The 13274-nt window shown below is 52.8% G+C and overlaps 1 protein-coding gene across 1 annotated transcript in view; it reads right to left on the reverse strand.

Moving 5' to 3' along the window:
- Positions 1 to 6999, reverse strand: part of DSCAM (DS cell adhesion molecule) — a gene marked incomplete at both ends in the record, with an annotated part of 461963 nt that extends 454964 nt beyond the window's left edge. Inside the window, 1 exon segment of the mRNA XM_079762252.1 lies at positions 6957 to 6999. Coding sequence (XP_079618378.1) covers positions 6957 to 6999 — 43 coding nt within the window.
- Between the last annotated feature and the right edge of the window lie 6275 nt (positions 7000 to 13274).

Here is a 13274-nt window from a genome sequence, read left to right on the forward strand (position 1 = left end):
GAAGCCGGCATTGAGGATGGAGGTGATGTCTCTCGTTTTCAATTCTTCCTTTCCTCTCTAGCAGCCACATGTAAAACTGGCTTTCTATAAATAGGGCTGCTCGGGCACCCTCAAATCTTACTGTCTTCCAAGAGAAAATAACTGAAATAAAGATGCAGGCAAGATTCGTTAGCCTCTCTGTGTAGCAGCCTCTTTCCTTCTTCTTAGCACATCATTGATCTTGTCAACACCATTCATCCCCTCTCCATTAAACCAAGATATATATATATATTATATACATGCATACATAATGCAGGGGGTTTAAAGACCCCAAATTAACACAATTCAATGTTTTTTAAAAAAATCTCAAATATTGATCTTCATTGAACAAACACAGATCTCCAAAAATCAAAATACTGTAAGCTATAAGACACCTCATTGATTCTTATATTTGAATAGAAATCAAAATTTTAATGATGAAAATGTATTCCTTTTATGTTACTTTGATGTAGGAACCAACTTTTACATTTGGTTCTGCTGCAGAATAAGGAAATAAGATAGCCCTAACCGGTTTGGCTCAGTGGATAGAGCGCTGGCCTGCGGACTGAAGGGTCCCAGGTTCGATTCCGGTCAAGGGCATGTATCTTGGTTGCGGGCACATCCCCAGTGGGGAGTGTGCAGGAGGCAGCTGATCGATGTTTCTCTCTCATCGATGTTTCTAACTCTCTATCCCTCTCCCTTCCTCTCTGTAAAAAAATCAATAAAATATATTTAAAAGAAAATAAGATAACGATGAGAAACTCATAAATCCATAGAAAATAGCGTGTGGTATTATTTTAAAAGATGATTAATGCCTACGAATTGAGCTTTGTTTTGATGTCCTGGGTGGCTCTTTGATGGAGAAATGAATTCCCAGGAACCCCTAGGAAAAACCGCACGTGTCCGTTTGATGTGTCTGGCTGTTTTTCAGAACCGACAGCGCATACAGGTAGTAGAGGGTTTTGAACCCGCCACATGGCAGGACACACTTGAGAACAAGGGGTCCGCGGCATTTTTCAGCTTTTCTGTGCCGTGTGAGCCACGCCCTGCGGGAAGAGCGCCTGGAGCCATCCTGTCACGTGAGGTCATGGTGATGAAGCCCCAGCGCGTATTCCAAACGCGAATCCCTTTGGGAGAAGAGAAGAAAACGCCCCGGAAGCACTTCTAGAAGACCAAGGCCTCTAGAGCCACGCGTCAGTGTGTCTGAACGGGATGGCGGGAACCAAGGAGTCCACACGGTGGCCGGTGGCCGGGTACATCTCTCGCAACGTTAGCGAGAGAGGCTGGGCGGGGAAGGAGGGGATGGAGGCCGGAGAGAGAGGAGGGGAGGGGCTGGAGGAGAGGGAAGCTCCTTGCATCCTTGGGTCCTTCTTCACTCAGCCACTGAACATGGATGTCCGCCGCCTTGGTGCATGCGTTCTGCACACGCGTGCGTAAGAACACACTCGGGCCTCCCAGGAGCCTGACCTGTGTGTCTTCCTATCCAGGGAGGGAGGCGGCCACCAGCCAAGTAAAGCACCAAAGAAACAGAGTCACACACTGCCCTGGGCACCGCCCAGGGACCGTGCAAGGCGTCACGGCAAAGCTCAGTGCAGACTCAGTTCTGGGGGAGCAGGTCTCTGACCCGGCCCTGCCCAACACCCTGATCAGAACTATCTAACCCCGGACCCAACACCGGGCTGGGTGCACCTGCCCCCTGGTGCTTCCCTCCAGCCCCCTTGGTGGCGGGTGTGTCACCTGCGGAAGGCACCCCTCGGCCTGCGCCCTGAGGATTGAGGACCGCATGGTGGGTACATGTCAGATGGCTGGAACCCCACATCCCCGCGGTCTGAGCTTAACCCATAAATGAGGCGAGCAAAATGCAACTTGGAGTTTTTCTCTCATTTTCAAAACATGGGGGGGGGGGGGGGAAGAATATAAATATAGTGGGAGGAGGGGCAGGGAGCAAAAAGATGAAAATGTCTGGGCTCAGCTCTCCGGAACACAAAGAGTTAATGCCCAGTCCGGGAGGAAAGGTGCTGCCCAATGTCCCTGGGGTGGGCGAGGGGGCTCCTGGCACCCTGCAAAAGCCCCCAGGGCCGCCAGGAGATTGACAGGCCGCGGAGGAGCCTCCTGTCTCCATCAGCGGCAGGAGAAGCCAGCAGTGCCTCCTGGAATGACATTGGAAGGTCAGCCGATCCGGCGCGGGGCTGCTCCTGGCTCTGCCACATGCAGAGGAGACACACCGGCCGCCCCGGGGCTCCCCTGCAGTGTGAAAGGGGGTGCGGCCCACTAGCCCCCCCGGACATCTCCTCTGCCTTTCTATGGACCCTCCAGATTTCAAAACATGGCCTTGAGCACAGGGCCCTTCTTTGTAAAACTGGGAACAAAGAGAGCTGGCCCCCGCCCGCCCGCCCTAGCCTTTACATGGCTCCTGCTGGAGTGAACCCCCTGGCACGGGAGTCTGGGCACCGTGAACTTGAGAAATCAAGTCCAGGGAGGACAGCCCCTGACCGCAGCACAGCCTCTCCCCTCGGAGGCAGGCGATGCAGCCGGCTCTGCTGAAGCTGCCGCAGCAGACTGGTGAGGTCTGCCGCCCACTAGTGTCCTGAGGCAGGGACGCAATTGACATGCAGGTAGCACCACCTTCCTGTCTCAGCGCCCATGGAGCCCAGCACCCAGCCCCGCAGGCGCTTCAGCACAGCCGCCAAGGAAAGGCCCAGGAGCCCGGTCTGCACGCCACTGCCCAGGGCCCCGCCTGCCCTGCCCGGTGCCCCAGACACACAGGGAAACAAGAAAATGGGGGAGTGAGGAGGGGGGGGTCTCTGAGAACGCTGCTGCCTAGCCCCGTGCTAAATGTGTTATTTCCCCTGCCTGTTAATTATGAATGAGGCGCCTTCATACTCTCACCGCAGGCTTCGAGTCCTTCGGTGAAATTTGGATGCCCTGGGTGTGTGAATGCACCCCCTGAGAAATCCATCCTTTTATTTCCCAAACATGTCGTTCCAGCCTCCTGCAGTGGTCGGAGGTCTCTCTTTATAAAATTACCTTTTCTGTCTCCCTCTCCCCCTCCCCCCACCCCCCTCCTTCCATCCAGGTTGCGTGCACACTGCACCAAGTCTCTTCAGGAAATCCTCAGCATGCCTCATCCCGGACACATCAGCGATAACACACTCGGACAGCTACGTGGAGGTCCAGGAATTAGGGATTTCGATGAGCATTTTTCCCGTCAATAATTATTTTCCATATCAGCGTGCTGTATCCAGGGAGTCACCGATGCCACTCTGGTGTGAACTGTGGTCGCACCAGAGTGGCATCCAGGAGAGCGTCCAGGGGTGGGGGGACCGGCTGGCATTTGCTAAAGGTCTGCGTGGCATTTTTGCTTTGCGACAGAGGACATTTTGTAGGGGCGTGCAGCTTAAGAGACCTGGAAATTTGAAATGGAACCTGCGATTCTGGGGTAGAACTGGAATCTGCCTAATAAAACCAGGTGGGGGGAGAGGGGAGCGGAGAGGAGGAGGCCCTGAAATTATTGGCCTGACACCACTGACTTACATACCTTTACATGAATTAAAGAGAAATCATCTGAAAGCCCCGAGAGTGCATTTGTCCTCACAAAGGTCTGCTGCTCCATTTCGATAAAACCCCAAGTTTGTGGCATGTGATTCCTTGCTGAGATGCACAGGTGACGCCTGGAAGGGTCTGGACACACCCCCCCCACGCCACTCTCTCTGACGACCACCCTCTCTCTCTCCCATCACCGCACCCTCCCCAATGTCCACAGGCTCCCTGAAAATAGCAACACAGCCGAGCCCCCCGATTCCAGGGCTCAGAAAAAGGCGACATCAGGGCCACACATGTACATGCAACGGAGATGCACGGATGCTGACAGACATGCATCATGTACAATAAACCTGCTGATTAGTCATGGTCCTGCTCCCCCGGAGGCCCACCTGTGCTTTCAGCAAGAATTCTCGTCTAGAATGTGCTCGCTGGGGTTAAAAGCAGGAGAAGCTGTGATAAGACACAGGCAGCGTGACTCTGTCCAGAGACATGGAGGGACGTGTGTGGACGTGGCTCTGCACATCCATGGACCCAGTAACCGAAGGTCTCCCGCGAGTGTTGCCAGCACATTGCAGAGCAAGCTGAGTGCTTTAGACGTGCTGACTGCACCTGCCCAGGTGAGGTCATTCATTCAAGGCTTTAACCCACGACGCACTGCTCTCTGGCTTCCCATTTTTACCCAAACCCTGTCTGCAGCCTGTCCAGCAGCCACGCGTTCAGAAATAAATCTGCCTCCCACTCCATACGTGGGGAAAATGCCGCTGTCTGCTGTTAACATGCAGATGCGTCTTATGTTGCCAGCACCCCACATGTCAAACTACATAATCCCTTACAAATAGCTATGTTTTCCTCATGTCAGACCTTTTGATGGCTGTGGCCTAGCAGTAATCAGTTTGGGAATTAGAATTCATGGATCTTTTATCAAGCACATCCAGGAATTTTTTCAAAATTAAGGAAGACTGAAATATGACAGTTGTTGGAAAAAAATATATTTCTCCGTGTTTTTTTTTCCAAGTCTCATTCAGAGAAGAAGGCATCTTTAATTTCACATTTTTGACATTCGGTCCTATGGATGGGCGGCATTCAAACTGGACTCATTTTATTGTTGATGTGACTATACATGTTATGGTCCTTCGCACAGCACACATTGAACACTGAGCATCATTCATTGAAAAAAAACCTCTTTAAAGCTGGTTTTCCCTCAGAAGGAAAGAGCTCAATGCTCTATAGCCAGGTGTTATTTCTTTTTCAATGCTTGGTCATGTAAAGAGAGGGCCATTTTTATGTAAGAGAGTCTGGCCTGTCGCCTCCTGGCAGGTGGGATCAGAACATGCTACACAGCAACGTAAAATATTCATTTGCGTGTACAGTCTAGACCTCATATTGTGAAATCTGCCTGTATTCACTACAGTCCGAATCAGGGTGATTATCCACGTCTTGAACAAGGTATAAGAAGATAATGCTCCCAGAACTTCGTGTCCTGCACACACCGATGCTTTGCATATATTTTCCATACAGTAGAACATTTGAGGTTTTATACAATTTTCTCAACGTACGATTCTTTTAGGACTATTCCAGTGTAAAAACTGATTCAAATATTTATAGCATCTCTGTATCAGAGGCTGTCTCAGAAACCCTTCCAGACTATTTCTGTCACATGTAACTGTGACACTGTCACACAGGAGCTGAGGGGCTGAGGGGCATAACCAGCACCAGCTCTTCCGTCATCCTGAACCACCCTCCCCAATAGGATGGAGGTTTTGTTTCATCCTGGAACCCAGGTCTCCCCTAGGAGTCCCAAGACGAACGCCCGGCGGGTAAGACAGGCCGTCATGGCTTTGTGGCACTGGACACGTATGTGAGCCTGCCTACGTGCCCTCCGCTTCGCATGAGCAGCGCGGCAGAGAGGGCCTGGTGCATCAGCACCCATCAGCCCAAGCGGAGCTCTCCCGCAAGGTAAATTCCCGGGAGGCTGCAGAGGCGTGCAGTGCCCTCTGGGAAAGATGGGTGTCATGTCAGAACTTGTTGCAATCCTTCCCTGCCGGGGAAACCTCCAAATGAAAGTTTTGAACACTTTGCTTTAGGTTATATTAGAGAGCAAAGTAGCATCTTAATGTGAATTTCAGGAGAGCTTTCCTGCTGCTCTACCTTTCCTGTCATCTTTTTTTGTGGTTTTTTTTTTTTACAGAGTTTATGCATTTCCTCGGGCCTGTGGGTGTGTTGTTTCTTTAAGTGCTATCCACATAGGCCACGAAAATGTACCCGCGGCACTAACACACAGCTGCCCTGTGCATCTCCCAGGAAAGCTTAGTCTCCCCTTGGCTTCTGGTATTTTCTCACAAGGGCAAGATTTCCTCTCTCCCTCTCCCTCCCTCTCCCTCTCCCTCTCTCTCCCCCTCCATCCCTCTCCTTCTCCCCCTCCTTCCTTCCCCGTCCCTGCCTCCCTCCCCTCCTGGGTAGGGGATTCTGCTTAATGCTTTAATTTGAACTGTCAGCAAGTCATCTATTTTATGCAGATTTGTGTTCCAAATCTGAACTAGGAATTGACGCTGTAGCTACTCCCAGGGCAAAGCCAAATGATGACAATTTCCTCTCGTTCCCAAATAAGAGGAAGCCATTCATACATGCAAGTTCAGATGTACGTGGTGACAGGCAGCCGAAGGTGCAGTCACACTTACTAATTAATGGGGTCTGACTCAGAGCAACCGCTTGTCAAATACCCAGGAAGAAAGCTTTTCCAAAGGCAATGTTGGGTGGGCAGGAGGCGAGCAAGGCTCGCCACCCCCTTCCCTGGTTTCATCTGTACAACCATACAGGTGTTTTTAAACACTGGTCCCCATTTCAGATGATGTAATGCTTATGGGTGCATATTTTCCTATAAACGCCTGCGAGGACAGTGTAGTACCAAGAAGGTGGGGGCGGGGCGGAAGGGCAGATCTTTCTGACAGCCGCCACCGCTGCGGGGGGGGGGGGGGGGGCGGGGGGGGCAACTGGAACCGAATTAAAGGGCACGTTTTAAATGCTCATCAGGCTTTGCACCTGAAGGCAGATGCGCCTAATGGACCCTGCACCTGCCCGCACCAGGACTGTCACGTCCCTTGGGGGCTGTGATGGGTCAAAGTGCCCCCCTCCCTGGCTTCCTCTCCCCACACCGGGCTGGTTCGGAAGGAGTTGTCACTTTGCTAGGTAAGCTCCTCTCCATGATCAGAAAGCAGTATTCCCCGGCCTCCTCTCCTCCCAAGGAAATTTTTAAAAAAAATAAAAATAAAAAAAATAAAAGCATGATAGTGTAAGCAAGCCAAGATGGGGAGACCAGGCAAGACCTCCCCATGCATCCAGTCCCCCCACTCCCGTCAGCAGGAGACAGGGAAAGGGTCGCAAACCGCAAGGCTCACCATTCGCGAAGCTCTGGAACAAGGAGAGGGCCAGTATCCACATGCCCCTGCTGCTCCCCGGCCTCCCGCGAGCGACGCGCCGGCCTCGCCCCCCGCGCTCCGCCCGGCTCCGCTCGCTCGCCACCTGCCCGGGGGCCGCCGCCCGCCCGCCGCCGCCGCCGCCGCCGCCGCCGCCGCCGCCGAGCCGCCTGGGCACGCGGCGCGGCCGGGCTCCGGGGCGAGGGCTGCGCTCGCCGCGCGCCGCGCTCCTGCACACCTGCTCCCGGGCGCCGCGCCCCACGCTGCGGCCAGAGCGGGCCGCCGGGCTGCGCCCAGGTGCCCTCAGCTCAGGGGGCCGCCGGCAGGTCGGCAGGTGCACAGAGCCGCCCGCGCGGCCGTGAGCTCATCCCGGGCGCCCGGCGCCCCGACTGCGCAGCAAGCGGCCTCCCGTGCGCCGGCCTCAGCCTCCGCATCCAGGCAGCCGGCGGGCGGGCAGGCGCATCTTTCCTCTCCTGCGGCCCGAGTCACAGTGATCCCCGCTCACCTTCCCTGCCTGGGAGGCGCGCGGGCGGGCGGGCGGGCGGGCGGCGGGCAAGGAGCGAGCGGCGAGCGGAGGCGAGCGGGGACCCCTCCCCTGCCTCTGGCCGCCGGGGCGCTCTGCAGTCTTAAAGCGGCCGCCGAGAAGTGCAGGCGAACGGGAGGCAGGACCGGCGAGAGCGCAGCCACCACACACTCACGCAGTCATCAGGGTGCAGGTCTTAGAGGCTTAAATAATCATTTCAACAGCCTATTATTTTTAGTTAGCTGCTCGCCGGTTGCACGTAAGACATGGCCAGGGGTGACTATTCCAGAAGGCTGTCAGCTAGGCGGAGGAGACCATGAAATGCTAGCAGTGTTAATAAAATGTGCAGCTGGATCCAGATTTCCTATTGACTGTCATAAAAGCCCAGTTCATTCGCCTGGAGGGAATGAAGCTTCCAAATCTTTGCTGCTCCTACAAAGATCTCTATGGTCTCACCGGCTAATTTTTAATTATGTCAAATACACTGTAAACGACACACACAGGCAATTCTAATTTTGCTCTCTGAATTGTGCAAGAAAGAAAAAAACAACGACTAAAATTGCTGATAATTTGAATAATTCCAAACATCTGGCCCCTCCTACATTACTGTGGAAAGCCAGTATGATCACACTTCCTGAATATTCTGTAAGGTCCTTGAAGTCATAATCATATTCAAATGAAGGTTTTAAAGGGGGCATACACCCTTACTTCCTCACTTTGCAAAATAATGACCCACAGGGCCGGATTGCCCCCCAATTTACAATCCAAGGTAGCCTGCCCAGAGGAGGGGCATTGGTGGGGGAGGGAGGGCTCACGGGAAATGGGTGGGCTTGCTGGGCACTGCCAGGCCCCAGGTGCCCCTCCAAACACGAAAGGGGAAGGATACACACCTCAGGCGGCTCACAAATACCAGGCAAAGCAAACGGTGAGGCAGCAACAAAATGGTGCTTTACCCGACTTGGGCACAAGATGGCCAGGCCCTGTGTACAAGGAAAGGCCAGCTGAGCCAGGGATGCTGCGTGCTCGCCATCACTGCAGCTGCAGGTGGTCACGTGCTGCTGCCCACTCAGGACCTCAGCCCAGCCTTGCTCTGTCGCACACGCCTGTGTCCTCTGGCTTTGCAGGCCGAGTGGTGCTCACAGTCCTTCCTAAATGCAGGCCGGGAAGGCAGGGGACGGGGTGATTCCTGTCCCTGCATCCAGCTCCCGCACACATGCATCCAATTCACAAATTCTTAACTGCACGCCAGCCATTCACGAGGCTCCACGCCACCTTCATTGTTAGCACTCAAGCCCTGGTCCTGACAAACCTGAGTCGGAGCGCAGCTTGGCCACGTACCCACCCCGGGCCCCGGGCATGAGACTGTGCCTCGTTATCCTCATCCTCAGAGAGGAAATTACCAAGGTCCAAACGCGGAATGGTTGTGAAGATCCTGGTGGCATATTCTGGTGGTCACGGCCATAGTGACGGCTATGGCTATTACCGAGGTTGGGAGCAGGGCGCACTACATAATCTGGGTCCGGCGCAAAATCAAAACGAGGGGCTTCTTTTCCAAAGAGAAAAACACGCCATGGAAGGTACTAGAATATAAAAGCTACCCCTTTCTCCACCTGTCATGGTGTTTTTATTTGCCATTTAATGACATGCTTCCTTGGGCATAAGAATTGTTGCTGGCAACTGCACGTGACTCAGAGCAGCACCGGTGACCCACAGCTACCACCCTCTGCTGGTCCAATGTGCTGTGTCCCCGGCCAGGGTTCGGGGGACAGTCAATGTCCCTTCCCGCAGCCCGCTGCCCCGGTGCTCGGGGATGGAAGAGCCCCAGGGATGCAGTCCCGGAGCTGGGAAGCACGGTACCTGGACCGTAGGCGGGGAGAGGCTCGCCCTGCTCAACACGCTTGTGGAATATGCCATGAGCAGGCCGCCCTGAGGCAGGGACAGCTGCTGCCAGACCCCACCCTCCAATAGCACCCAGATGCAGGGACACGTTCCCTGCGTGCATTCTAGGCCCCAGCGGGCAGACAGAGGGTGGTCAACAGAGCCAGGCCTTCTCTTCCAACATGACCCTATCAACAAGCCCCCTACTGAAAAGCAGCAGTGATTGCAGCATGGGCGGGGGGGGGGGGGGGGGGGGGAACAGAGCAGGTCAGGGCCCAGGGCACCATGGATGGGGGAGTGGCCAGCCAAGAACGCCTCCCCAGGAAATGGTGGCAGGTAAGATAGTTTGGAAGATGTAAATACAGGGACAACATTACTTTTTAAAATTAATCAAAATTTCAAGATGGCAACTACAGAGCATTTAACCCCAAATGCAAGCCCTTTGTGGGGGCGGGGGGACGGTCTCAGTGTGAGTACACTGGTCCCACCCTCCGTGGTTGTCTGTCAAATGCACCTGCCACCGACGGAATTGGTTAATTATCTAGAATCGGCTTAATAGAGCAGGAAACTCTTTTCACAAATATTTTTAGAAAATAGTTTATATAAACACAGTTCCCATGAAACGGCCAGCTCCATGATCAGACACTGCATCTCTCCAGTTCAAGGAGCTGTCCCTGAAGCCTGGCACAGGGCCTGGCACATGAACCATATCCCTGGAATGGATCAGATTTCAAATGCCCGTGGAAAGTGGCCCATGCTCCAAGATGCGCACTCACAAAGTGCGGTGGAAATTTAGAGGAGAAAGCGAGCTTCGTACTCACCCTCGGAGAAGTCTTTCCGAGGCAATGGCCATTGAGCTGAGGCTTCGAGTCAATGTGAAAATTGAATCAAAGCAAGGGGAATCCTGCTCAGATCCAGTGGACATCAGGAAAAGCCAAGTTTATCAACCATGTTCAGGTTTAACGTGCGTTGGTTTGAAACCTCCTCCGGAGTTACCCGGGTGAAATATGAAGGCCACTCTAGATTGGTAGGCGGCTGTTTTAATAAGCAAGGGGCTGCTTGTCTTGGGTGGCTACACCCACCCATCAGCATCTTGTGAGTTTATGTAGAGGCCTTAATGGGGTCAGGCACGTATAGGGTCCAGATGACCTCAGCAACACCTACTCTCTCCAAGTTTCATCCTTGAAGCGGCTCCTAGTGCTAAAAGGAGGGATGGAGGGGTGCGGGAAGGAGCCTCCAATTTCCCCTTCAGGCCCCAGGGTCAACCTGCAGTCTGGTCCTCTTGATGGCCTCCTCCAATAATGCAGTTCTTTCTGGTGTTCCTAACTGATGTAACACCTGGCCTCCTGCAGACCAGCCTTTGACCTGAAAGCCTTCCATGTGGCATTGCCTCCCTGGTCTGCCTACTGTCAGCCCTCCTAGCAGAAGAGACACCAAGTCAAAGAGACTACTTTTGTGTCCATTTGAATGACACCAACTAAGAAACAACACACGTGGCGAGCAGCATCCACCAATTACTCCTCTGCTTGTTGTTGGAGGATCAGGAGAGCAGGTCTGGGTGGTGGCGTTTGAGCCGTGTTCTAAAGGTGGGGAGGAGGTGGCACGTAGACAGGATGCATGTGGAGGTATTTCGGGTGGAAAGGTCAGCAGTGGCCACAGCTCACGTGTAGTTAATTCTGACTCAGGAGATAAGCAGTTGCCGGTGTTAATGTCCTCGGGCTGCCGAAATGAGTTCCACCAACAAGATGACTTAAAACAACAGAAATGCACGGTCTCGTGGTGCTGGGGGACAGCAGTCCCAATCAAGGTGTTGGCAGGGCTAGCCTTCTGAGACATGTCGGAGAGGATCCTTCCTCTTCCAGCTGCGGGTGGTACCAGCGGACCTCAGCATTGCTTGGCTTATGGAGGCATCGCTCCAGTCTTCACCTGGCCTTTCCCTGTGTGTGTCTGTCTCCTCTCTCCGTATAACAGTAGTGGTCATATTCAATGAGGCACTCACCCTAACCTAGGAAGACCTCATCTTAACTGATTGCATCTGCAACTTGCAATGACCCTACCTCTACATACAATCACATTCTGAGATCCCATATCGGGACCCGAGATGCCGCAAATCCAAGGCAAGAGGCCTGGGAAAGCTTTCCTGAGAGAGAGGAACGTGGCCTTGGATGAGGACCTTGGGGTCTTGCCCCACCTCTCACTTGCACCAGAGGCCCATTCCTGGTGCATGTGCCCAGAGAAGCTCAGACTTTATCCTGGAGTCTCAGGCTCTTTCCTTGGAAGTGAATCAATTAGACTGTTCTTCTTATCTTAAATGATTGTTGAGATGATCATATGATATATGAGATCTGGCTTTGATAAAGATTACACAGAGAACAATTGCGTCATCATTACTGTCCCCAACTGGGCCTGTAGAAATATTTTGAGTAAATTTATCACTAGACAAAGCCTCATTCTGGCCGCTGGTGCTTTGATTAAATTGAAACCGGGCACTATGACACCCCTGAACTGAGAAGGGCAGCGACGGCCAAGGTGGCAGCAATGGCCCATCCATTTCTTCCTCCAGTGAACTGGTGGAGACCTTGCACACAGATCTGGAGCATTCCTGCGGCCTACAAGTTCCTCTGACAGTTCCTGAGAGCTTGAAGATGAATAACTATGGACGGGAAGGGTGCTGGGGGGCCTCTGGGCTGTTGGAAATGTTCTCTGTCTGGATCTGGGTGGAAGCTTCAAGGACACACACACACACACACACACACACACGCTCACACGCTCACCACGCTGTACACTTAAGATTAGTGTACTTTACACACTTTATTGTATGTAAAAAGATGACTACAACACAGTCCCCACTAGTCTCAAATTTTAGCAGGCTATTCAGATAATGGGTGCAAGAACTGGATGAGGTAAGCTCTACAATCAGGAGGTGGCACATCTAGACCTGCTAGCTGGGGCGTGTGTAAGAGTGTGTGTGTGTGTGTGTGTGTGTGTGTGTGTGTGTGTGTGTGTAGGCACGGCAGAAAATGAGACAGACATGGAAGGCCAGTGCAAGGAGGTATCTGGACTTTATCCTGAAGGCAAGAGGAAACCACTGGTGTATGGCAAGGAGGCAGTGACAGGATCAGATTTATGTTTTGGAAACCTTCCCTGATAAGGACACAGTCAAGAATGGCCTGAGGGTTTGAGAAGGACACAGGAAGACCATTAGAAAATTAGCCTGGGTCCAGATGGAAAATGATTGAGACCTGCTGAAAGCCATGGCATGGGATGAAGACACTTCACTTGTATCCTATAATATTGGGAGACATTTAAAAGGTGAGACGATAAGAACTTGGAAATACTACTGAGAGTGCTGACAGCGGCTGTCAGTGTCAATGTAGCAGTTCTTCAGCTCATCACTGATGTTTACTCAGCATCCGTATGTCCAGTTCCATGCCAAGCACTGTGCATGGGAACTGAATTCAATTCTGGCCTGTGAGGTGAGTGGTATTAGGGTATTAGTGGTACTCCCATTCTTCAGATGAAGAAACCTCGACTCAGAGGGGCCCCGAAGCATGTGCTGTAGCACCCAGCCAGTTAGGGGCAGAGCTTGGCCTGAATCCAAGCCCAATACCCTTAGATCTGGAAAGGACTGTGGTAAGAGACAGACGGAAGCAGTCAGAGACAGGCAAGAAGCAGTGAGACATAGGCAAGAAGGGGCAAGAGATAGGAAGTGGTGAGAGGGAGCCAGAAAGTAGTGAGAGATAAGGAGGGTTTCATCTCGGATGCCTGCCTGGTCAGGAGCCACTGACCAAAGAAAGGAACACCACCATCTCTTATAGGCTTCTAATGTTCCTCTCTACTTCCACCCACACTCTAGTCTCTATAAAGCAGCCGGCATGATCTTTTAAAACACACACACA

The sequence above is a fragment of the Cnephaeus nilssonii genome (assembly GCF_951640355.1).
Source record: "Cnephaeus nilssonii genome assembly, chromosome: 3".
Taxonomy (NCBI): domain Eukaryota; kingdom Metazoa; phylum Chordata; class Mammalia; order Chiroptera; family Vespertilionidae; genus Cnephaeus; species Cnephaeus nilssonii.